Consider the following 23,057-nt stretch of genomic DNA (forward strand, 5'->3'; position numbering starts at 1 on the left):
TGTCAGATTCTCCTTAACCCTCTACCGCCTGACGTGAGTAACCGAAGCAACAAGCTATACTCCCCAAAAAGGATACGTTCTAGTGAGCGCAAAATGACTTGCACTGATGGTTGCCGCACGTACGACTACTTTAAAATGTTCTTTGTTGCGTACAAACGTCTTCAGGTTGCTACACTCAATAGTTTACGTGTAATTTAAGTTCAAAGTTATGTTTCCGGAGAGTGACATGCGGCGGTAGAGGGTTGCACAGTCATCTGATGAACAAAGATGAGCCTGGTGGTACTAACGACTCACATGACTCTAATGATCACTGGGCGGTCACTCTTGCGCGATGTTCAAATCATCCGCACTTCTCTGTTGGCGTCGCACCGCCGATCGCTGCAAGTGTGGGCGCTGTATTTATGGTGTGACTCGAGTCTTTATGGTTATAAGATGCGATTGCTTCATTGCGAATATGGATCTTGCATAACTAACTTGCTGTTTTCAACTGCCTATCCCTTTCATTTTAATTTTAGTTGAAAAAACAATGACCAAAATCGCGTCTGTACAAATAAGCCGTTCGCTTCCGTTTATTTATATATATTAGTTAAAACGGGGAACTTCAACTTTTCTTTCATATAAAATAAAATTTTCAGAAAATAATGCCGATAAAAATTCAATACCTAGTTTGCTAACATGTGTGTGTCAGAATTGCATCACCGTTGAAAAATTTCATTGAAAAGTTAATTTATTACTGTTCAGTGTGGGTGTTAAATTTGTTATCAGTTAATTTTGTTCTGTGTTACGACTGTGCAAATTAATGTACGTCAAAGGATTCTTTACTTCATCTATTTTAATTATTTTTTAATTCCAACTTCACATTTTGAAATTTTGTAATGTTTAATTGCTTAGTTATTTTTAACCAAATTTTTTTTACTCTTCTTACCATTGTTAAATTCTTTAAGCAAACTGGTTGATGACTCTATATTCCCTTATACATTTATGTTGTGTCTTGTGTTTCATTTTCATCTCAGTGTGTGAATTTATTTATTAAATATAACTCTGGAATACTTGATACACTTTACTTTGTTTGTAACTGTGTTGCTTTCTGACCGTATGTGTGTGCCACAGCTGCCCCTGTGTTAACTCCTTCTATGTCTCTCTCGCTGCTGACGATCTTTACTGCGGGCCTGCGATGCTGCTCTTCTGGTTTGTATGAACTCTCCTGCTGCTTGTCGTCGTCATCCGTTCCTTTATTTCCCTTACTATCACCCGTGCGCAATAAACCGGGTGGCCATCGAATCGATCACTTTTTTGAAACTTTTTTATCTTTGACACTCTGCTCCCTCCATTTCGGTTTTCTCCCTCATTTGGAAGGTTTAACTTTGGCTCCTGAGTTTTTTTATATTTTTTAAATGTTGTACTATCAAGCTAAATTATGAGATATTTTCCTGACACAACCAAATGTTCGTATCAACATATCTAATACGCCTTCAATTGAGTAGCTTCGGTAAACTTGAGTAAAAACATCCACTGTACCAACGATACTAATCTGAAAGTTAGCGCAGAAGCAGAGAAGTTTGCTCTTGATCAGATTCGCAATGATTATATCCTAATAGCGGAACATAAAAGTGGAGTTTGCAAGCAGTGCACTGGCCCGGAGAGTGATGCTCCTATCGCTGCCAGAAGCGCTGTCTGTAGCAACGGTCCATCGTCTCCAGCTTGTGATGGCGGCTGCACATCAAATTGTGTGCCTAGTCTGCATCTCCTAGAGTCATCCTCTTCTAAGCTAAACTCAAACAAGTCTTCCACGTCATCAGGACTCTCGTCGTATCAGTCACCCAGCTCCTCGCCCGTGACACCGGTCACTCCTCTGTGCAGTTCCCTGTTACCCTCGCCGTACCCCCAGAGTGAAACACTACAACCGGTCAAGTGGTCCTCATGCAGCCACCATCGCCTACTAGAGACGAAGCTTCCGTCTCGAGGGGATCAATCCCAGGAGTCTTCTAAAGATCTCGAACAAATTCTACTTTCTTCAAAAGAAGGCGTATTGTTACCAGAAAAATTAGCCTTCTCTGTTTGTTCTAATTCGAGCGAGGGATGCGTTGTTAGTGAAAACTGTGAGCAAGAAAATTTCATGCACGGTGCTGGTAAAACCTCTTCTGATGACAATGAGGGCGTGAGATGGAACAGCTGTGACCGTAACTTAGTGGCTGATCATATAAAGATAAATGATTTATACTCCACTCAGCTGTCGTCATCTACTAGTAAAAATTCTAGGCAAGAAAACGATATTGAGCCTGAGCTTTTAATCTATGAAAATAATGGTTTAACTAGAAACCTACATGAAGTTGACTCGTCGGTCAATAAGCTCACCACCAACATACCGCCGCTAGACTTCGCTCCGTCCGATCGACTGCGAATGCAACTTGGAAGCATTGTTATCAACACCCGCGTCTGCCTTGCCAACGGCGTCAGTCTCTCTAGGATTGAGACTCATCATCTCTGTGAGCGTTCTTCATCCCTTTTGATTTAGTGTTAGTTCACTGAATTACAATGAACCATTCACTCGTCTCAGCCTGACGTAATGTCATCACATGCCTAAATCAGTTTAAAGTTCTGGAAGAGTCTCAATTTTACATATTACATTCTGAACTCGTAAACATCAAAGCTCTTTGTCGATTTTTTTCATCGCAATTCTTCATTTGCTAAACAATACCTGCTCCGTATTGGCATGATCTGTATCAACTGTTACCTACCCGTCTTAATTTTGGTGGGCTCATTTGATCGACTTTCCCTGAGACTTCACTTGTTCCTTTATGAATTTTATTTCTGGAAATGATATCCACTGCGTATGGATAGAGACGCCCATCTTCCATTATCTTGCACATTTGTATATATGTAATTTCTTTTCTTTGCTGAACATATACTTTGCTTGCTTCGGTCTATTTTGTGACTTATGTGACGAGTGGTACATCGCATGTCTCCACGCACCTTCCTTGACGCGATCTTTGAACTATTATAGTAACAGAAGTTGCCCGCTGATTTGACTAGGCTTCTTGTTGCATTCCATTCTTCTGACATTGGGAAAGCAGTGTCAATCCGTTGAAGAATTAGTCAATTTTTCCTCCGCACTCGTGCCATCATTCCACCTTTTCAAAGGTACTGCATTGGATCGAACATTTTATTCTTTATAACCTTTGTGTTTTCTTCAATATCTCACAGAACTATGGAATTTTTTATACTATCTAGTTGTTAAACTGTGTTAGTTCTTGGTACTACTTTCTACTTGTAATGTAACCCTTGTAAGAATATTTCATCATTTTCAGAATATTGGTTACATACATTTGAGCACATGACATAAATGTTTATAGTGGGGCTGGTTCACCGGTAGTTCTGTGATCGTTTACCAACGGCGCTAAATGCCAGCTTCTTGACAATCCTTTCACTTTTACTTTCGATTAGATCAAAATGATTTAATTGAGATCTACGTTCTTCTAGATTTTTTCTTCTTGTTGTCTTCTTCAGTTTAGTGTATTGTTGTCCTTTAGTGTATTGTTGTCATAGTGGAAGTCGGATTCGACGAAATTTTTCGACGCCCCATAGGTGTAATGATTGCTTCGATAATCGAGTATTCTCTGTAGAGCATGAAGCTGAATTTATGTGCCAGACCTTTTATCGCTTCTCCAAAATTTACGAGTGGCATGGATTAAGTGAAACGAGTAGCTTTTACCACATTGAAATGGGTTAAAGAGTGGCTACTGACATTCCCGTGATGTAACCACTGCCACTGACTTTCATTTGCATGGCTACAGTTGTCCACTCAGCGGGCCTTGTGATGACGTCACCGCTGGACGACGCTGTGTTCCAGCCTAGCCAGCGTCATCGCTCTCGCCCCACCGACCTCGCCCACGCGCTCACCCCCACCCTCCGCAAGTCAGAACCTCGATTTACCTTCATAAGTGTTCAATGCTTGAATGCATTTTAATAGGTCGCGAATAAATAATATTATGTGTAATAAACTTTATGTTTCACTCTGAAATATACAGAGTTTGATTGTGTTTGTTTCGTGCTATCAGTTACGACCAAATGAGTGAACCCTCCGTGCCCCGTTCCTGCGAGCACTCCAGCAACATGCCTGAGTACCTGAGGTGAGCGTCCGACCCTTCCACCCTATGCAAAGTGTGCTCTCTTAGTTTACGAAACACGACGAGGCTGCTCAATTTTGATAGGTCACGAATAAATTATATTTTATAACATTTTCGTAAACAATAACCGAGTAAACGATGAATGAGTGGAAAAATCAAACCATTTTTCTGATTATAATTTGTGCTTAAATTACTTGTGACCTTAGAAGTGGCAGCATAACAGACGACCAACATAACTCCTAACCTGTCCTGCAGATCCTGTTCCTAGCTTCTCCAGCGCGCGCGTTCACATGCCTCGTTCTGTCATGAACCTCTTTTTATTTCTTTTATTTACAATAATTGTAATCTAAGTTTTATAAGTTTACGACTGGCATATAATTTATTTTCATGCAACAAAACTTTGGAATGCTACTTGATTTAAGACCATAATTTTGCATTTGATAAAAAACGACCTATATATGTATGTATATACGAATGTGCATTTATTTCTATATTTTATTGCGAATAGATGTTTGCCATTGAATTTAGTTGCGAGCATTGCCACTGCTTTTCTTTATTAGTTTTGGTATGCTGCGTTCGTTCGTTCATTTATTTCGTTTGTTCTGTTGAGCTGAGTTTATTTTGAGTTGTATATGTATGAGGAGGCATTGTATGAGTAGTTTAGTGGCCTGTGTTAGTAGAGCTGCCCGCTGCAGTCTCGCCCAACACCCTGCATGCTGTCAGTTCAACATCCTCATTTGCTTCCTACCGCTTGGATCTCCTCACTAGCACGACGGTGTGACAATATCACGTCTTGTTTTGAATATAGAACATTTAAATATTCGTATTCAAATATCTATTGATATTTATTAACTTTCGCTACGGAAAAGCTGAATATGGTGCACCTCTGTCCGAGACTGTGTAACTCAATCGAGAAGCAAAAACTAAAGCGGTTTTGTTCACATTTGCCTTACGGTCTTACCGTTGTAGCAGGACTTCAAGTTGATACGGTTAGTTGTCTGTAATCTATTCAAGTATTGGAATGTAGATAAACATTGAGATCAACTTATTGCAATCTGATTGTGTTGTACAGAGTGAGCGCTTCAACTCTTGCTAGATCTAACGACGAATTGGCCCATCTAGACGTCGGTGCTAGGAGGTGTGGACAGTTGCTCTTCAACTGTTAAACATTAATTTGTGAGCAAGGACTTTGGTAATAAGTCTTCTAATCAAGGCAGGGTGTCCGGGTTAAAAACAAGGGTCTTTGCCGAATTATTTGCCGGAATTGTAATTTCTTTCCCTGATAGAAAAATGGCTTTGTTGTTTGTTGAGTTGTTGGCAATTTCTATCACCTGAGTTCAAAACCCGTGTCTACTTGCTCTACGCTTTATTTTTTGCTGCATGTTATCCCATCTTAATAATACAGTTGAGGCTCCGTGCCTGCATTGAGCTGTCGTCTGTTGTGCAAAACTTGCGAGAAAATGAGTGAGCTATTTCAGGCAGTTTTATATCTCCTAATTGCTCAATATGTTACACGAAGTTGAATGTTGATTGTTGTTAAGAGACACTAGAAGATATCCATTACTTACTCCCAGTTATTTTGTTTTCTAAATGTTTATATAAGTTGAGGTCTCTGATCTTGCTTGATGGAAAATTAAGGTGGTTGATTTTGTTATTATACCCTTGATTCTCACGCGAGTGTTCAAATTCTGTCACAGGTTAATATTGCTCGAAAGTCTTTGCTATATTTGAAATTGGGATAAAGGCTAGGAAGTGTTGAATCTGCTTCTGGTCTGTTTCAATGAAAACGGGGAAGATTCGGCCCGTTCGTGTAAAGATAACGTATAAAGTCTCCCGAGTTATAAGGTTAAAAAGAAATTAATGCAATCAATAAGTTTTTTGGTGAAGTCCAAGTAGGTATCGAATTTTTTTATCGGGGCTTCGGTTGAAGAGAAAAAAATTGCTCAGTTCATTGGAATGAAAGTTGAAGGGCATTCTTATCAGATAAAGTTCTCAAATCGAGGGTTATATTGTAGAGTTGTATCAGTCGGTACACTTTTCGGTAGGTACCAAGATAGATCTTTCTCTCGCTTACGCACCTATATACGGAACAATGATAGATGTTGTGTGTATACCAATACTGCTCAATCTTTCTTTACATTTAGTTGAGGTTGAGTGATAATGGAGGACCGCAGGGTTTGCTTCACCTTATCTTTCTAGATGCATTTTATCTGTAGGTTATTTCGTGTAGATTGACCTCAAGCGTTTTTTAAATAGGGAAGAAGCTCGCGATTTTACGAATATACACATTCTCTGTTAACATAGATTTTTTAATTCAGGTGTCGAATACCGTTATATATGGCTGCTAGCTTTTGAGTATTGTGGTGGCTTATGGTTCGAAAAAGTTGAGCTAAGCCGTTCGTGGAATTTTTACATAACGCCTCATGGTCACGTCACAGAAACGCACAAACGGGTGGCGACGGCAAGATCATGAACCGCTTGTGGTCTCTGGCGTCTTCGTACATACCCACTGCGTACGTAGACTCGAGCTACACCACCCCAGTTAGCAGCGTCAACAACACCCCCAAGCGCGCGCCTCCCAAGCGAGACGGTCTTGGGGAACGTTGGGAACGCTCCATTGAACGCTGGGACAACTCCCCTAAGATGGCTCGAAGCCGCGAGAAGATGAGCTCTCAAAACGGAGGCAACGTCAAGCGCGACTTGAGTGGTTCAAGAAAATGTCACGTACGGTCTGACAGCGGAAGCAGTCTTGGTAGTTTAGGTGAACTCAATACCGGGCCCGCGGAAGTTCCTGGTGCTAAACCTTTGCCGCGTGAGAACAATGTCTCTGCTGCTGTTAAGGGAACCTGCGCGATGGAGTCTGGACCTCCCTTACACGCCTCTCATAATGGAACTGTTGCTGTTAGATGTGGAACTGCCAAGACAGAACAGTATGAAAATAATTGTGACGTCGGAAGGGAAAAGGCGGACGGAAAGAGTCCGAGCGATGATAGTTTGAGCGCCATAGTTGAAGAAGATTTATCTGCTCAAAATGGCGGTCAGGCTCGTAACTTTTTCAGTCGAAATGCACCTGAACGGTTATCCAGCCTTTTCAAAAAAAGCGTTGGTGGTGCTGATGAAAAACTGAAAGGACTATGGCGCCGAGGTGTCACAAGATCTGGTAGCAAAGACTCGATGAAATCAAACCCTAGCTCAACTGGCTCTCCCTCACCCGTGACAACACCTGGTTCGGAAAAACCTGTGGTCGGGTCTCCCTCCGCCAGCAGCGGGGGCACGCCTGCACGAAGTCCCAAGAAGAAGAGTCCGCAGACAGTGTCGTCCTCCAAAAGCAGCATGCGCCTCACTAACTCCTCTACTGACAAGGAATTGTTTTTGAAAGGAGAACAACCTAGGCTATTCCAAACTGAGTCGCCTGAACAGTACGAAACTCCTCCGACTTCTCCTTTGAAATCAGCGTGTGTGGCACCCGAACCGAAATTGCCGCCGGAGCCAATAATAGTTCCTGTGGCTCCTGGCCGACACGAAGTGATTTTGGGCGATCCTTTAGGCGCACTCGACAGTCCTACAAATAGTCCAAGCACTTCACCTAATATGCCCACTAGTTTATCATCGTTTCAGCTTTCAGCAGATAAAAGTAGTCACGATTCAATTCTAGTCATAGAAGACGACCCAACTTTACGTCCTGCTGCCATATTGAACCACGCTAGAGCATCTCAGGCAACCGGGCTGAGTTATGATCTCAATTTACGTGTGTCCACTGTAAAAAGAACTGTTCTACCACCTTTATCAAGTCGCGAAGATGACGAACAACCAAATGAATCTCGCGAAGAATTTTCAGACCCGTTGTTGCACCCTCCTCGTAGTGATCCTCTTCCTCAATCGTCATCGTCATCTTCGTTATCTCTCTCGAGCGAAACCGCTACTGCTCAAGTGCAAACGATTTCTTGGTCGATTTCTCCACTTGGATCGCCATTTTCTGTGCCTATTCCTATACCTATGAATAATACTCAGCGCTCGGCCACCATACCTAGGTCTTCTGCTGAGCCGAGCTCGCCACTCAAAACTCTGCCTCCTCTCGCTCCAAAGACGCCGAACCATTCGACTCAATCTTCTGCCACGGTATCTGGACGTCTCAGTCGCAGCGTTCACCGGCAACTTCTCCAACAGACCGACCTCAAGGGGAAAAATGTTAGAAGTAGCAGCACAACCTCGAGTTCCACGCCGTCGTCCGACTACACTGAAACAGATGGTCGAGAAGACGTTCAGCAAAGAGGACGCAGGTCCAGCATTGGAGGAGGGAGCTCCAACATTGCTGGCAGGACTTCCAACTCCTTGACATCTCTGTCGACCGTGTCTGCGTCTGACACCAGCGAGGACGGATTATCTCACCGCGGTCACCGCAGACGAGGAAGTGACCTGGCTTCTCGACACGCTGCCACCTTAGAAAGCAATTACACTCCATCTATGTGGTCACAGTTCAGGTATTCCTCATTAATAGTTATTTATTCTCTAATGACATGTTTTTTTGCAACTTCCTCTTCTTACCTCCTGGTTCTTGTCTCTGGGATTTTGGGACTTGCAACATTGGCTGTCGACGAGTCTTTTCTCGTTTTTAGTAATTAAAATCATTGTTTGGCATCGACAATGATTTTCCTAGGAACTTTTTTCTTCATGTCAAAACGTATGCCATGTACATTTTTTTGCATATCGGTCGTTCGATGACTTTCGCTTATTGCTTTCTGCTGAAACTCGGTAATGGCTTCTGCTGATTCAATTTTCCATATTTTTTGTCTTATCTGCTGGGATCTCCTGTAGCTCATGTTTACCTTAATGCGTTTGAACAGCATGCTGTGATGGGGTCTGCTTTATTTCCTCTGTTATTTACTCTTCAGCTCCAAAATGCGGATGAAAATTCGACTAATATATGTTTAGTAACTATACTTTTTACATATGATATGAAATTATTTATATCTGAAAATGATGTATACGTGATTTATGCTGTATACTTCGATTCCAGGCTTCCGCACCTCAGATAAAATTTAATTTCAGACAATGACTGTCAACTTTTTGAATCGTAATTCCGGTATAAAGCGCCTTTCTACAGTTTTTGTAGCAATTATTTTTGTTTTCATTCATTAATTAGTAGCTCTTGAAACAAGCTAAAAAACAATTGATATAAAAAATTAGTTGAGCGTCGGTACTCAAATTATTGACACCGTGATCGTTGTATTACCCTAAACCTCTCAATTCGCTCCACATAAAATCCTCGTGGTTTTAGGCTATGAATTAAATGGAGTGCTTGCTGTCGCACTTATAAGCTGAAACTAAAACTCGTCTCGTGTCGGCTCTTCGTTGCTGAATGACATTCAGGTTTTCCTCCCATTAAAATTCATCTCGTTACTCGTTCATGTTAGAAAGAAAAACAGTGATGCGGGTCTGAAAACTGCTGGAATTATTGACATCATTCCAATGTTCTATAATTGAACGAGTTTAAGAGTCTTGCTATATATATATAGTTGATGTTTGCGTCTATCGTTGGTGAAGCTTGTGGCAAACGTGAGCTTTTTGCATGGATTTCTTGTGACGTGAGGCGTTTAGTTTAGGTTTATGCTTGTGCAGATCTTCATCTGCCCCATTCATCGTTAATGAATACAAATACTTCATTAAAAAGCATAACTGTTCATGCTTATCTTTTGCTTCTTTGATTTATTATTACTTCCGCACTACGTTGCATCGTTCGCTACATCTCGGCATTCATAGTCACATAATAAATTTGCCATGGTAATACTGTTATGATTATTTCTGCTGTATGAGCTTGAGTTCATTACGTGCTGTACAAGCTCATACTGCGATGAAAAATTGTTGACTTGAAGCATGTTTTGGCTGTAGCTTGTGGATAAATTAGCCTGTTTTCACCTATCACCTCTTTTTTTGCTAGCACCTACTCAAAGCCATGTTGTGATGAAGCTTAAATCAGCTACTCACGGTTAATTATTTTGCTTTCCTTTTGTATATGTAATTTTTACATTGTAATGAATTCTACACTCAGATTATGTTTTGCGATGGCTTATTTCTGGTTGAAATTTTTGTACATGAAATATTTCGTTGATCATTTATGCTTGATAAGTTTTATTATATATTTTTTTCCAAATTCCGTTCAGTCCTTTTTTTCAAAACTTGTAAGCTATTGAACATTTGATTTTCAAAAATGATTTTATAGTATCGATGTTCGTAGCGTAGCTCCAAGTCTTGCCAGTACTGAATAGTTTGTTTACGTCATGTGTTGTGTTTGTGGAGGTAGCTTGTCTTTATGAGCTGTAATGACTCTGGCTTTGCCTTCATCGTATGACCAGCGACCAAAGCCAGCACAGCGCCGCCCTCACCAGTCTCGCTAACACTGGCCTCCAGAAACTTGGACACTTCAGGGAGAATTACTTGGACTCCGCCATGTTTGAACTGCTGGGGTGAGTAGCGTCGCCATGTCTGAGCTGTTGGGGTGAGTGTCCCCGTTATGTCTGGGCTGCTGGAGTGAGTAGCGTTGCCATGTCTGGACTGCTGGGGTGAGTGTCCCCGCCATGTTTGAACTGCTGGGGTGAGTGTCCCCGCCATGTTTGAACTGCTGGGGTGAGTGTCCCCGCCATGTTTGAACTGCTGGGGTGAGTGTCCCCGCCATGTCTGGGCTGCTGGACTGAGTAGCGTCGCCATGTCTGAGCTGCTGGGGTGGAAGACCTCACCATGTCTTATCATCAGGATCGACTGGAGTGCACCACAATGTCTGACTTACAGACATTACTGCGGCGAGGTCATGCGTATATGAGCCATCAGCGTCTAATGCAAGGTTGTATTTTTACTACTATTTAAGGTGGCATCATGGTATCGCATCATGATTGGAGTAGCTATGCGTGTGTTGGTACAGACATTCAGTTATTTACTTATGTGATTGCATGTCCCTGTCTGCAATTCGTCCTGTGCAAATTATTTTCTTTCGCTTTGCATCCAAAGCTTGCGGCTTCTGTGTACGCATTCTGCATCTTAGTTAACTCTCCCATTTTTAAACGTGAATCATATAGACATTTGTTGAAATAAAAATCTAGTTTTGGTTCGGTATCCCTTTATTTGAAACTGATAGAGTTTCTTCTCTTGAAGTTACTGCGCTTTTCTCATTAACTGTTTCCTATCAAGATCAGATCAAGAAGAAAATTCATTCTATGCCAATCCAAAGGCTCGCGTATTATATTCAATTAAAGTGTAGGAATGCGTTTTTGTTGCTGCCCTGAGCTGAGACGATACTTGTATGTCCACCAGCTCCGGGGGCTTGTCGGGACGCAAGAGCGAGCTGTTCACGGGGGGCATGAACAGCTTCAGACGCGTAAGCAGCGCCGTGTCCTCCATCATCTCAAAGAAAGTCCGGCAGTCAATGTCTGCCAACAACACCCCGACTAGGGCGGGGGCCATCACTGCTTCTGGAGGCGCTTACGGCTCTGCGTAAGTAGCAAACACATTTCATTTTTTTTTCTCGTTGTCGAAGTCTTTCACTGCACGGCTTCTTGGCACGGCTTTGGAGCTAAAACGAGGTAGAAATATGATTCTCATGTCAGCGATGAATTGTCTGAATCATTTAGTAGCATTTAAGTTGATTATTGTGTTTTAGTGGCATTTGCTATTTTCAATCCGCGCCAGTACCACCGGCTCTTATTTTAGTCCAACTGACGGTAATGGCGTGGAATTTATACATATATTTTCTTAGCTGTTCCCGGTCTGATTCAGGTGACTTCCTCTGATTTGGTTCCTTAAAGACGAACATTTTTGCTTTACGACTTGTCCAGCATTTTTATTGGAGTTGGTTATGGTGTTATAGGCCTATAATTTTATTAGTCTTCTATGAGGAGCGCCATTGTTTGACGCGTTAAATGCACGGAAACATATTTTCGATGAAGTCCAGAGCCGCTATTCTCGTCAGCTGCAGAAGAAACGCTTCTTTGCTCGAAATTTGTTTGTGTAAAAAAAACTAAATTATTAGTGCCGAGACTGATACGGGCTTTGGAATTTGAACAGCTCTGCAGGGTTATAAATACAAATATGACAAATTTAAAACGAAAACATCAGATTCATATTAATCAAGTCAATAAGATACTATCATGATTGATTTACGTTAAATGTCGAACCTCTATCCAGTGAAACCGCTTTACACATTCCTTAGCTGCTTAGCTGCTTCTCGTTCGCGACTACCTAGATTCAGTGATTATCATTACGCTGGACGTTGCAGCAAAAGTTACTGATGTTGTTGACTTGTGCAGGATAGACGCCATCAGCTTACCCGCGCCGAGCTTTTTCGGGAACTGGTAACTTGGAACAGTTGCGTGTGATTTGGTTTTCCGTCTTGTATGTTTGGTTTTATGTTTACACATTTCTGATTTCAATGTTGCGGTCTGAAGTCTTGTTTTCCTTGATTTTCTTAACAGTTACCAGGTTTTTTGGAGGATTCTCGACGTGTTGCCTACTTGTGTTATATGACTGAACCGATTTCTTTTATATAGGCACTGGCATGTGCACTCATTTCTTGAATCGCCATCGTTTTTGTGTGAGCTTTCTTAGATTTTACCGAATTCAGCTCCAATTATTGAACTGAAAGAAAACTGCAGTTACTAATTACTATGTTGAACGCTACGGTTTTTAGTGACATTAACGCCTGTGTTCTAGAATTCACCTCTCAATGAAGGGCTGTTTATGGACTCTAGGGCCCATTCTGAAGCATTTCATGCCTCAAACCCTGACACTTTTTTAGCAATGAAAAATCATCGTGCATGTTATATATTTTTTATCGCGAATTTTTCTTGAAAATAAAATTTAGAAATTTCGAGAAGTGATAAGAAATTTTAGCCACATCCAAATTTCGAGCAACTGAGTGCCAGCCTTGGTTGTCACTTTTTTCAAGAGCGAAAGACAACACTTCAATATTCTTCGTCAAGACATTCATGTTTAATTTCACACGCGTTAAATCGATGGTATATGTGGTTATTTAGGCTAAAGGTTAGTAGACGAATATAAAATCACGTTTATTATATGACGCCTTGGGACCACGATTGAAGAGCATCAAAGGTACGATGAACGGCTAAAATGGGCTGAATGACTCCGCTGTTACGGAAATCTAATCTTGAAATATTTCGTTTGTTTTCAACTCTCTGCATGACGGGGAATAAATGATTACTCATTAACAAATATGCAGACATGATTTAGTTGGCATTTGTTTATCTTTAGATTTTTTTGTATTTTTCCATATATCAGTCAGGCCTCAGGGGTTGGCATAATAACGTTTGCCGAGATTTTCGTTCACATTGTGATGTTTTGTGAAACGTTGGTTTGCTCGAGTCTGTTTCATTCATGTGATTATATGTGTGGTGCGGCACTATGTTGAGTATAACGCATACCATCATCAGATACCATAAGAGTGTGTGCACACTGTCACTAAGCAGTAGTGTGTGGCACACTCGTCAGTCGTGTATGACGCACTCATCAGTCGTGTATGACACACTCATCAGTCGTGTGGCACACTCGTCAGTCGTGTATGACGCACTCATCAGTCGTGTATGACACACTCATCAGTCGTGTATGACGCACGCATCAGTCGTGTATGTCGCACTGTGACTCATCAGTCATGTCACTCAGGTGGCGCAGCGTCGACGCAGGCGAGGACGACGACGCGCTCGACGGTTTCTTCAGCAGCCGCAGGAGGGAGAGCGCCCCCAGCGGTGAGTGCGTCGTCTCGGTTCACTCACATATCGCTGAATTTCATTTATTTTTCCAGCTCTGTTGACACTCCATTATCTTATAAATGTTCATCCCTATTATTCCCTTGTTCTCCTCATTTGTTGCTTATATTAAACATTTTTGTATTGTAAAATAGCGAAATAGAAATTATCAAGCCCAGGCTAGTATGTCCTTATTTAACAGACAAGCCACTTGTTAACGCTGTCACCGATGATCCAATTTTAATGGCTATAAAGAATAAGAAGAGAGCAAAACTTGTCTTCTCAGTGAATGGAATAAAACATTGTTCAACAACTTATTTACTGAATAACAAATTGTTTAATTAGCAATAAAGCATATAAATTTATTAATTCTCTTGCATGTTGCCAGACGCGTCTGGTGCATTGGCAGCGACCATAGCCGGGTCCGACGAACTGCTCATGTCTCAACCCATGGCCTCGGCTCTGAGTGCTGGAGGCTACCACCTACCACCCAACTACTCACTCTACCACAACCCCTCCGCCCCGGGAGCCTCTCATCAACACGGTGGGCCCAACACTGGGCAGCTCTTCGACGCGTTCTCTGCGGGCCCCGCGTGGGAGGCACGAGGCCCCTACTGCATTGGCGTCGAGATGACTTCCTGTTCCAAGTGCCACAACTGCCACACCCTCCTGTACGACGAGGAGATCATGGCTGGGTGGTCGGCCGACGACTCTAATCTCAACACCAAGTACGCATATCAGTCGTGTTGCACTTATCAATCGTGTGACACATTTATCAATCGTGTGACACATTTATCAATCGTGTGACACACTTATCGATCGTGTGACATTCATCACTCCTGTGACACATTCATCAGTCGTGTGACACACTTATCAGTCGTGCGGCACATTTACAAGTGGCGTAACACGCATGAGTCGTGTGTCAACATTTAGATCAAACTACTCATCTTTGTTGCGCAGAATGCAGTCGTCATGGATTGTATTGCCTTGTTGACAAGTCTTCACTTAGTCGTTTGTCAAAGTTTGGGCGTTCGTATCCAGGCACTACAAATATGTAGGGGCTGTTTGGGTGACTTTGATCCAAAAGTTCCCCCTTACCCATGCCTAAAGCTGCGTAACGCTCTGAGTCCTCACTGCGTACAAAATCCCATTTCGGACTGACATGAAAATATGAAAATACTTTTAAATACTACAACTGATTAAAATGATTTAGAAAATTTCAAAAAGGGTAAGGACTGAAGAGTTCCAAAACTTTTAGGTTCATTGTTGATTCACTTCAGATTATGGGCTTATTTTGTAACATCTAAAAGCTTATTAGCTACATTCTTGTTATTTTGTACCGAAATTTGATTTGTAGATTAGTAAACGGAATTACTTTCATGTATGAGTAATAATTGAATGGTGCAGATGCCGATACTGTGACCGTGACACGGTGCCTGTGCTGACCATCACCGTCTACGATTTGCTGCATCTGCCCAAATCTGAGGCGCCAGGTCTGTACATTTCAATCGATTTAACACATTATTATTATCAGTAAGCTACCACGTTATCTCAGGTTATTATTAAAGCATGACTTAACGGATAGTGGTTGGCCGGCGTTCGTATGAATGACGTCACTGAACGCTACTACTTAGTCCCGTTATTAACGTCTGTGCAACCATCACCTCGAGTGTGTAACGATGCGTATAGCCTCACATAGTATGACGTGTTATGAGATCAAGGTTGATGAATTTTTTCCTCAATGGTTCTTTTAAACTTACATTTTGTTTTTTGGGTACAAATCCTGTATGAATCTCGAAGGAAAACTTTCTCGAAAAAATCAACAAAATATTCTGCTCCTCTCATAGCCTCGAACAAAATCCCTCGCTTGATATCGTCGTGACTTGCCCTGACTACCTCGTGTACGTTTATCACTTGTACGAATTAGCTTTCTTCCCCGCATTTCTATTATATTAATCTCTATACCCCTCGTCCATGTTTCTATGAGTGTTTATTTACTTCAAACCTTTGATTATTTTTTAAATTTTCATGCCCTGCCGTCGGATCGCTCCCTGTAGGTGTTGAAGCCGAGCGACAGAGAACGTCCTCTGCTGATGGCGCTAGAAGCTCTGCTAATTCACTCAAAGATGAAATATTCAAGAATGTTCGTAGCAAAGTGAGTAAACTCTGATGTAGGTACTTTAAATGAAGGCATTTGATCTAAATGCGACTGCTTAGGATGTTTTCTCAATGTATATTTTATTTCTAAATGTATGTATTTGTTCTGTTAATGTTATTAGTGTGTTTCCTAGCCGAAAAGACGTGAAAAATATTGGATTTTGGAAATGATTATGGAAATTTTCAAAAGTACTGTGGTGGAATTCGAAATTTTGATTCAACTTCTCATGCTCATATTTTGTATGGTCCTTAACAGGTGTAAAAATGTCCCTCTTACCCTTCTGGTTTCTATAGGCATACTTGGGTTGCCTCTTGCATCTTGTTCGAACTGTGATTTGTTTTTTCTTAGTCGTACATTTGTACAGGCTGTTTCTGGAAACTATATGAATCATTCCGTCAATATATTTCATTACAAGCATTGTTGTTTAAAATGAAGTGCTTTCTTTCGCTATTTAATTTCTCTTAACTTCGAATCTTCGTACACGTTTTTTTGTGTGCAATTATCGGGTTCATTGTGTCAAACTTCGCGTTTTGGTACGTACCTATATTAGCCGTAATCATTGCGTCGAATACGAATTCTCTTAAAGAACGCTTTTACATAACAATTATTTGCAGAGCTGCGGCCGAGAACCGATGACAGTGGCGTACCTGAGCCCGCTGGTGCTGCGTAAGGAGCTCGAGAGTATGCTCACTCATGAGGGCGATGATGTCCTCACTCAGCCGTCCTGTCCCGAGAAGCACCCCATACTTTATTGGAATATGGTATGCCTTGCACATGTATTTTTTTACTCTGGGGATTTGAAAGACGTTACATACCGACTAGATACTCATATTTATTACATACTCATATTGATTACGCGTGTATTCCTGTGTTTCAGTTATGGTACTTCACAAGACTCGGTCTGCCCAGCCAGTTATCTGGTCTGTGCCTTGCTGCCACACTCGCTACAGACAGCCACCGTCTACACCCTTCTTGGTGCTCTAACTCAGCTACCAATAATGCTGCCTCTGCTGCTAGCGACGTTGCAGCTTCTACTGCAGGAGCTGCAGCTTCTAACGAAGCTGATGCCAGTGCATCTGCGCCGGATACTGACGTGACTTCCGCAGCTGACGTTTCTATCGTAGTAGCTCCTGAGGTCGTCATTGATTCCCACAAAAACACTTCTGCAGACACTTTCGTTGAAAATACTAAGAATATACTGCTTGAACAAGTCGAATCTGGTAAAGAACCTGAAACTTTATTACCAACGGATAATGTTCACATGAAAGACGATATTATGAGCGAAGGTGTTAACGTTAGAACTGTTCCTAACGGTGATCTGGAGGCAACAATCCTACCCACCAATGAGTGCGTGAGTGATAACAGTTCGAAACCGCAAGAATTTAGTGATCGGAAAGACTCTATATTAAAAAATCTAGTCTGTAGCAAAACACCCACCGAATTACCTTCAACTTGTGTCTCTAACGAAACGAGAGACCAGACGCCTGGCACTGTACCTGACGCTGCTTCGACACCAACGGCTCTCCCGCTTCAGACGTCGTCGTCGAAACCCAAGTTACCAGACTGGCGAAATGTTTTCGTCATTTGTATGTGGGATTGTCCACTCTATCACCAAGAAGTGAGTGATTGATATGCTTCCCTGATATAATTGACGTTTCTTCCCATTGCCTTCATTGAAGTTATGCCCCGCACTGTATTTGGATTTAGGGCAAGTTGTAATCCCTTAAGACGTTTGGCACCGAATTTCAGATTCCCTCGAAAATTTTGAATGATCTTTCTGCTGCGGAGTAAGATTACTTTTAATTTCTTTTATATGTAATTCGTTAATTACTATTCAATCAATTATTTTACATAAACAGCGCATGTAGCAGAATTTTATTGTAGCGCCGCGTTTAGTATTGACTGCGTATATAAATTTGCAGCAATGACTGCTTGTTTGATTCTACTTTGTGAAGATTCAGAACGCGATAACGTGATACTTTTTAATGTACGTCATTATTCTTTATTTATTTAATTTATTTTAAGCCATATTAAGGTTTGAATACAACAGCTCATCATTTGTATCTTGTCCTTGCATTACATGTGCCGTTGTGTGCAGATCGGCCCGCCGCTGTACCTGCAGCAGAGACAACGAGGGGCAAGCTCGCTTCTTGTTCGCGGCCTGGTCAACCAGCCGCTGCTTATAGATGAGAAGTGAGTATTCTTAATGATTATCTATATATAAAAATTTTTAATTTGGAAGCCTCTTATGACTAACGGTGAGTCTTACAACTGTTGAAAGGTAAAGACAGTGTTGATCCCTCTTTAAGTTATAATAGATTATTCATTGCTTGGAAATAATCGTGTATCTTTTTGTATTGCATATAATTATATTTTTGAAAATGAAATTATCCCAATGTTTTATGTGTACAACCAATGTCTCGTTTTTCACCAGCATCCTGCAAAGCATTCTCACGCTGATCCTGGTGAACGACCTGCAGTCAGCCATTAAGATGTTCGCTCAGGAGCTCCGCAAGCGCCCTACCAACCTCCAGCAGCGCCGCCTGCCGCTCTACCGCGACCTGCTACTCTTCGCCTCTGATGCCATCTCCCACCCAGCCGTCAACATGGGTCAGTCTGACACACTTACCGTATCTCGTGGCACTATTACAAGTCATTTACTTCACCAAATCATTTAATGCTGGGACTTCGGGGTGCTTTTGAAATTCGTTATTGGAAATAAGTCCCTACTTCGAATATCCTCCTTTAGAGTCAAATGATAAGTAGAGCAACGGTGCGTCATTTTTTATGTGAAAATTGTTTTGTGTGCACGTTTTGCTGTCGTTAGCTAAACAGCGTCAGAGAAAGAAAGTTCACGTATAATAATAAGATGACGAAATCTTTCGTGCCTTGGCCGTGAACTGACCTGCCATGGATGTCGGGAACAACTTTTCATAAGTTTGTTTCCTTCTACTGCTAAGAAATAAGTTATTAACAAAAAACGCTCAAAACCGTCCCTTTTTACCCCGTTTGACGGTAACTTCATAAATTGTCAGACTTTTCAACTGAACTCAATACCAACAATGACTAGAATAATTTGTCGAAAGAGAAAGTAAGCTAGAATAATTTGTCACGTTGCAATTGTGTTGCAGTGGCGTTCGAGCAGCGCTTCAGGGCCGCGTACGACAGCCTGGACCCCAGCATAGCGGGTCTCTTTACCCCCGCGGACTCCGCTCCTCCCCTCGCTGCTAACTTCGCCAAGCGCTGCTTCCCTCCACTATCCCTCTAACGTACTGGTCGGCGCTGCAACAGGATTGACGAACTCCACTTCTACCCTTTATTTTAATACATTTCATATCTACTATGTTTGTACCTTTGGGAATTGCATAATATGGTAGAAACAAGTTGTTCTACTATCCTCGGATACTCTTCTGAACCTTCTCTGATGTCAAATGATTGTCTTTTCTTCGCCTGGTATTTTGGTTGAGTAAATCTATTTTTCTTTCTGCCGTCAACGTATCATCTTATTTCCGAATTCTGAAGTTGTTTTCCACTTTTACACCGAGTACTGACACGTTCTTCGTAACATTTAATTCATGTGTGGCAGTTGCCTACTTGTGTGTATTTATGCGGCCCTGACCTCGTGCAATGCTCGCTCTTATTTTTCATTCCATTTCGAATTTACCGCACGAAAGGCGCGTTAACGGCGTCATGATGTTTACAAATATTTCGGTTCCTGGTAAATGAAGTGAGGAAAATTTGAGAAGTCAACGTGAGTTATGCGGGTTTCTTGGAGTTTTTTTCGTCGAAATTCTCTTGGTGTTAAAATTTTGCATAATTTTTACTCGACTGGAGACCTCCTTAGTATATTTTTTAATTTATTTGCGCGTAAGGGAAACTTAATTCATCAGAGATGTAGATAGAATAAACGCTCTTATCACGTTAACTATATTGAGCCATGTTCCATATCATTCGCTTCCTCTCATAGTTTATTGATAGCTTATGGTTGTTTATCGATTTGTATATTTGTGTTGCAATTTTTTGCTTGAGTTCAATGATGACTTCGAGAAATGTTAAAATATCGAATTATGACAGGGCCTGATGTTCCGGTTCTTACTCTAGATCCTAAACCCTTCTGTTTTGTAGCGATTATAAGCCTGAAGCTAGTTATTAAAGTGCAAAAATCTCCAGGATGACGGCCGATGTGATCAGGTGTTATTTATTATATTCTTCCGCGTAATTGCGCTATTAATTTTACTTGATTAACTTCATAATCGAACAGCTTGCCGCTTTGTAATTAGGGAAAAGCTTGATAATTTTATCTTTTTGAGGACATCTGTGTTTTTCACACATGAAATATCACCCAACTGCCTCATGATGCTCGAAATTTTACGGAATAATGTTAGTTCGTTCAACAGATTGATGAGATCTGTACTGGAGTGTCTCGAGCGTTGTCTCTTCGCTATGAGTGAGTGCATTTTTGCCGCTATTAATTTAGCCGTGATTACCTCGCTCGTTTTCAGGGCCTATACTTTCAAAAAAAGTAAAGAGATCGTAAATTCATCAGCCAATCATTGACAGCCTTTCAAGCTAAATCCACCAATCATAGACAAGAAAAAAGAGCGTAAGTACCGGTACTTGCGTTCACTTAGCGAATTTTGAAAGTATGGCCCCTGGTCTCGTTGCTGGCCAGGAGCTCCTCAGCACATTCTGGGGACAGAGTAGGCTGTTTGATTCTACCCAGAATTGCATCTTTCCATTAATCATGACACGAACGCCAGCATTTGCTGTTGCAATGCGTATTTCTGTGTATAAATTGTGATGTAAATACCTCGATTATATAATCTGTGTGGCTAGTCTGCTACAACTGAGTTGTTGTTATTCGAAGTATTAACTAAGCTGATCATAAAAATGGTGAACTCTCCGTCGGTGGTTACTGTTTAGTAACTCGTTGTCTTTTTGCTACTACGCAGCCTCTGAACAAATCATGAATCTGGTTTTATGAATAAGTTTCTCTGTACTATAATGTCATATTGAAGGCACAGTCATTCCTTTTTCCGCGTCACTGAAATACTCTTATTATATTCCTTATCTTTACACCACATGAAACGTAATGAATTTGAGCGAAAGAAACGTTGGTAATGATGAGTTTGACTTTCGTGATCCTATTGAAAACGAAATCTCCGATTCTGTACTAAAGATATCATATTTTTTGTATTTATTTGGTCTTATACTTCTAAATTATTAGGTTTCTGCTGTACAGTTTGTTGGTGATCGATAGCGTTGTTTTACTTGTGTTCATTCTGCTGCTGAATTTTATGTGAATGTAGAGCGTTTTACAATATGTTCTTTGTCTACTGAGAACGCATCACCATATAATTACCCACACTTTCTCTTCCTCATAGGATCACGTTTCAAGGTCCACTTCTCTTGGCCTTGTAGCGCTCTATTGCGTAGTACTATTATTATCGGCTTGCATGTAGTGGGCGGATTAAGGAATAACCTCTTTTGATATAAATCATCGGTGTTAATCCTGGTGCCATCGAAGACAAAGCCATCTTCGTCTCTCACAAAGAAGAAATGCGTCAACTCGTCCTGTCTTTCTGGTTCGATTTTCGCTCGTCAGGAAAGATCGGTCATCGTCTCCTGCCATTGCGCTCGGCCTTGTTTGCCCGTGCGTACTGTACTCTAATTCTGTAGTGTAGCATCTGTTAGCAATATTCCATCCTTTGATTTTATTTTAGTGATAAGCTTAATGTAATGAATTATTTGCGTGATGAAATAGTTATATTTTGATGTTTGAAGATATAAAAGACTCAATATTGTAAGTAAGTAGCTAGTTAGTTTGTCACACTCATTCTTTGTTTTGACAATGCGTTCCTAAGTCTCTAGAAAGAATTTCAATTACTTTGTTACCTTTGAATAAGAGCCTGCAATACATAATTACAAACGGTAATTCTTTCATTGCAATGGTATTACTTCATTTCCAAGAGTTATTATTATTTATTACCGAGTTGTTTGCAACAATTGGTAGCTACTCTTAACATTTTCGAGCGCGGGAGGTGCTAACGCTCTCCTGGCTGATGGATACTTAGGCCTGCAGGAGCAACGGTCATCGACGAGGTGGATGAAAGTACGATAGATTAGTAGCCAGCTAACTTGCAAATGATTCAAGATTCACAATAATCGTTGTTTTCTTCTTTAAAACACAATTTGACATCTGTAACGACTAGCTGTACATAAAACTCGAAGTTTCCATATATTTTTTCAAAATTCAAGTCTCTGCCTATGAACCCGTTTACATTTTGTCCATTTGATTCATTCTCATGATAAGTCTTCGTACTTTTTTTCTATTTGTCTTGGCTGTGACCGTTGCTGGGGATACTGAACGCTCCCCCGGGGCTCCGAGTTCATTTACTTTTCTTAAACAAGAGAATTTCTCTCCAGCCTCTCATTGATAACGGGAAAATCAGGTCCCATCCGAACGTTTAGAATCTTAGGTAGTATTCTCGATGCTAACGTAGCATGCTAGTAATAGGGCCGTCAGCGTCAAATAGGCATAATCTGCCCTGTAGCAAATTCTAGATATCGCCAAATTGTCACAGTTTGCTGGGGGTTTTGAACCCGAAACTGACTGCTCCAATCTTTCTATTCTCAATCACCCGGCCATCTCGCCGATTTTGACCAAAACTGTCACGGGAAACCCCTCGGGGGGGGACTTAGGGATTCCTTACATCAAGTTATTATGTAGGTAGGATTCCTTACATTTCCTTTTTGTCTCTCGTGCTGGCGGCCGACGTCCCGTGTAAGCGACCTCTTGTTCGAGTGTCTTAGTTTCTGTTGCTTTTCACCTGTCTCTCCTTGTCACTTCGTCTCTTTGAGATGCTAACGCTGCTTCTTTCGAGCCAGCATCAGCGGGCTGATCATCTGAGACCTTCCACCCCTTGAGGGTGATGAACAATATTTGATTTGAGAAACTTTTGATAATTGAGACCTTCCACCTCTTTGGTGATGTTCATCTTGACTTTCGGTGCGAGATAGCCA

The 23,057-nt window shown here is 41.3% G+C and overlaps 1 protein-coding gene across 4 annotated transcripts in view; it reads left to right on the forward strand.

The window, feature by feature from the left end:
* Positions 1-20,580, forward strand: part of LOC108682848 (DENN domain-containing protein Crag) — a 31,867-nt gene extending 11,287 nt beyond the window's left edge. For 2 of the 4 annotated variants that reach the window (XM_018172093.2, XM_047882302.1), the window contains 14 exons: positions 3,795-3,915; positions 4,059-4,130; positions 6,566-8,608; positions 10,481-10,591; positions 11,433-11,612; positions 13,794-13,876; positions 14,265-14,604; positions 15,284-15,369; positions 15,934-16,031; positions 16,649-16,795; positions 16,912-17,652; positions 18,133-18,227; positions 18,469-18,644; positions 19,166-20,580. In XM_018172093.2, coding sequence (XP_018027582.1) covers positions 3,795-3,915; positions 4,059-4,130; positions 6,566-8,608; positions 10,481-10,591; positions 11,433-11,612; positions 13,794-13,876; positions 14,265-14,604; positions 15,284-15,369; positions 15,934-16,031; positions 16,649-16,795; positions 16,912-17,652; positions 18,133-18,227; positions 18,469-18,644; positions 19,166-19,302 — 4,430 coding nt within the window. In that variant the 3' untranslated portion in view covers positions 19,303-20,580. The remainder of the gene's footprint in view (positions 1-3,794; positions 3,916-4,058; positions 4,131-6,565; positions 8,609-10,480; positions 10,592-11,432; positions 11,613-13,793; positions 13,877-14,264; positions 14,605-15,283; positions 15,370-15,933; positions 16,032-16,648; positions 16,796-16,911; positions 17,653-18,132; positions 18,228-18,468; positions 18,645-19,165) is intronic. The other 2 variants (XM_047882298.1, XM_047882304.1) reach the window with 2 other exon arrangements.
* The last annotated feature ends 2,477 nt before the right edge of the window (positions 20,581-23,057 follow it).

This window comes from Hyalella azteca, unplaced genomic scaffold, assembly GCF_000764305.2.
Source record: "Hyalella azteca isolate HAZT.00-mixed unplaced genomic scaffold, Hazt_2.0.2 contig1316, whole genome shotgun sequence".
Lineage (NCBI taxonomy): Eukaryota > Metazoa > Arthropoda > Malacostraca > Amphipoda > Hyalellidae > Hyalella > Hyalella azteca.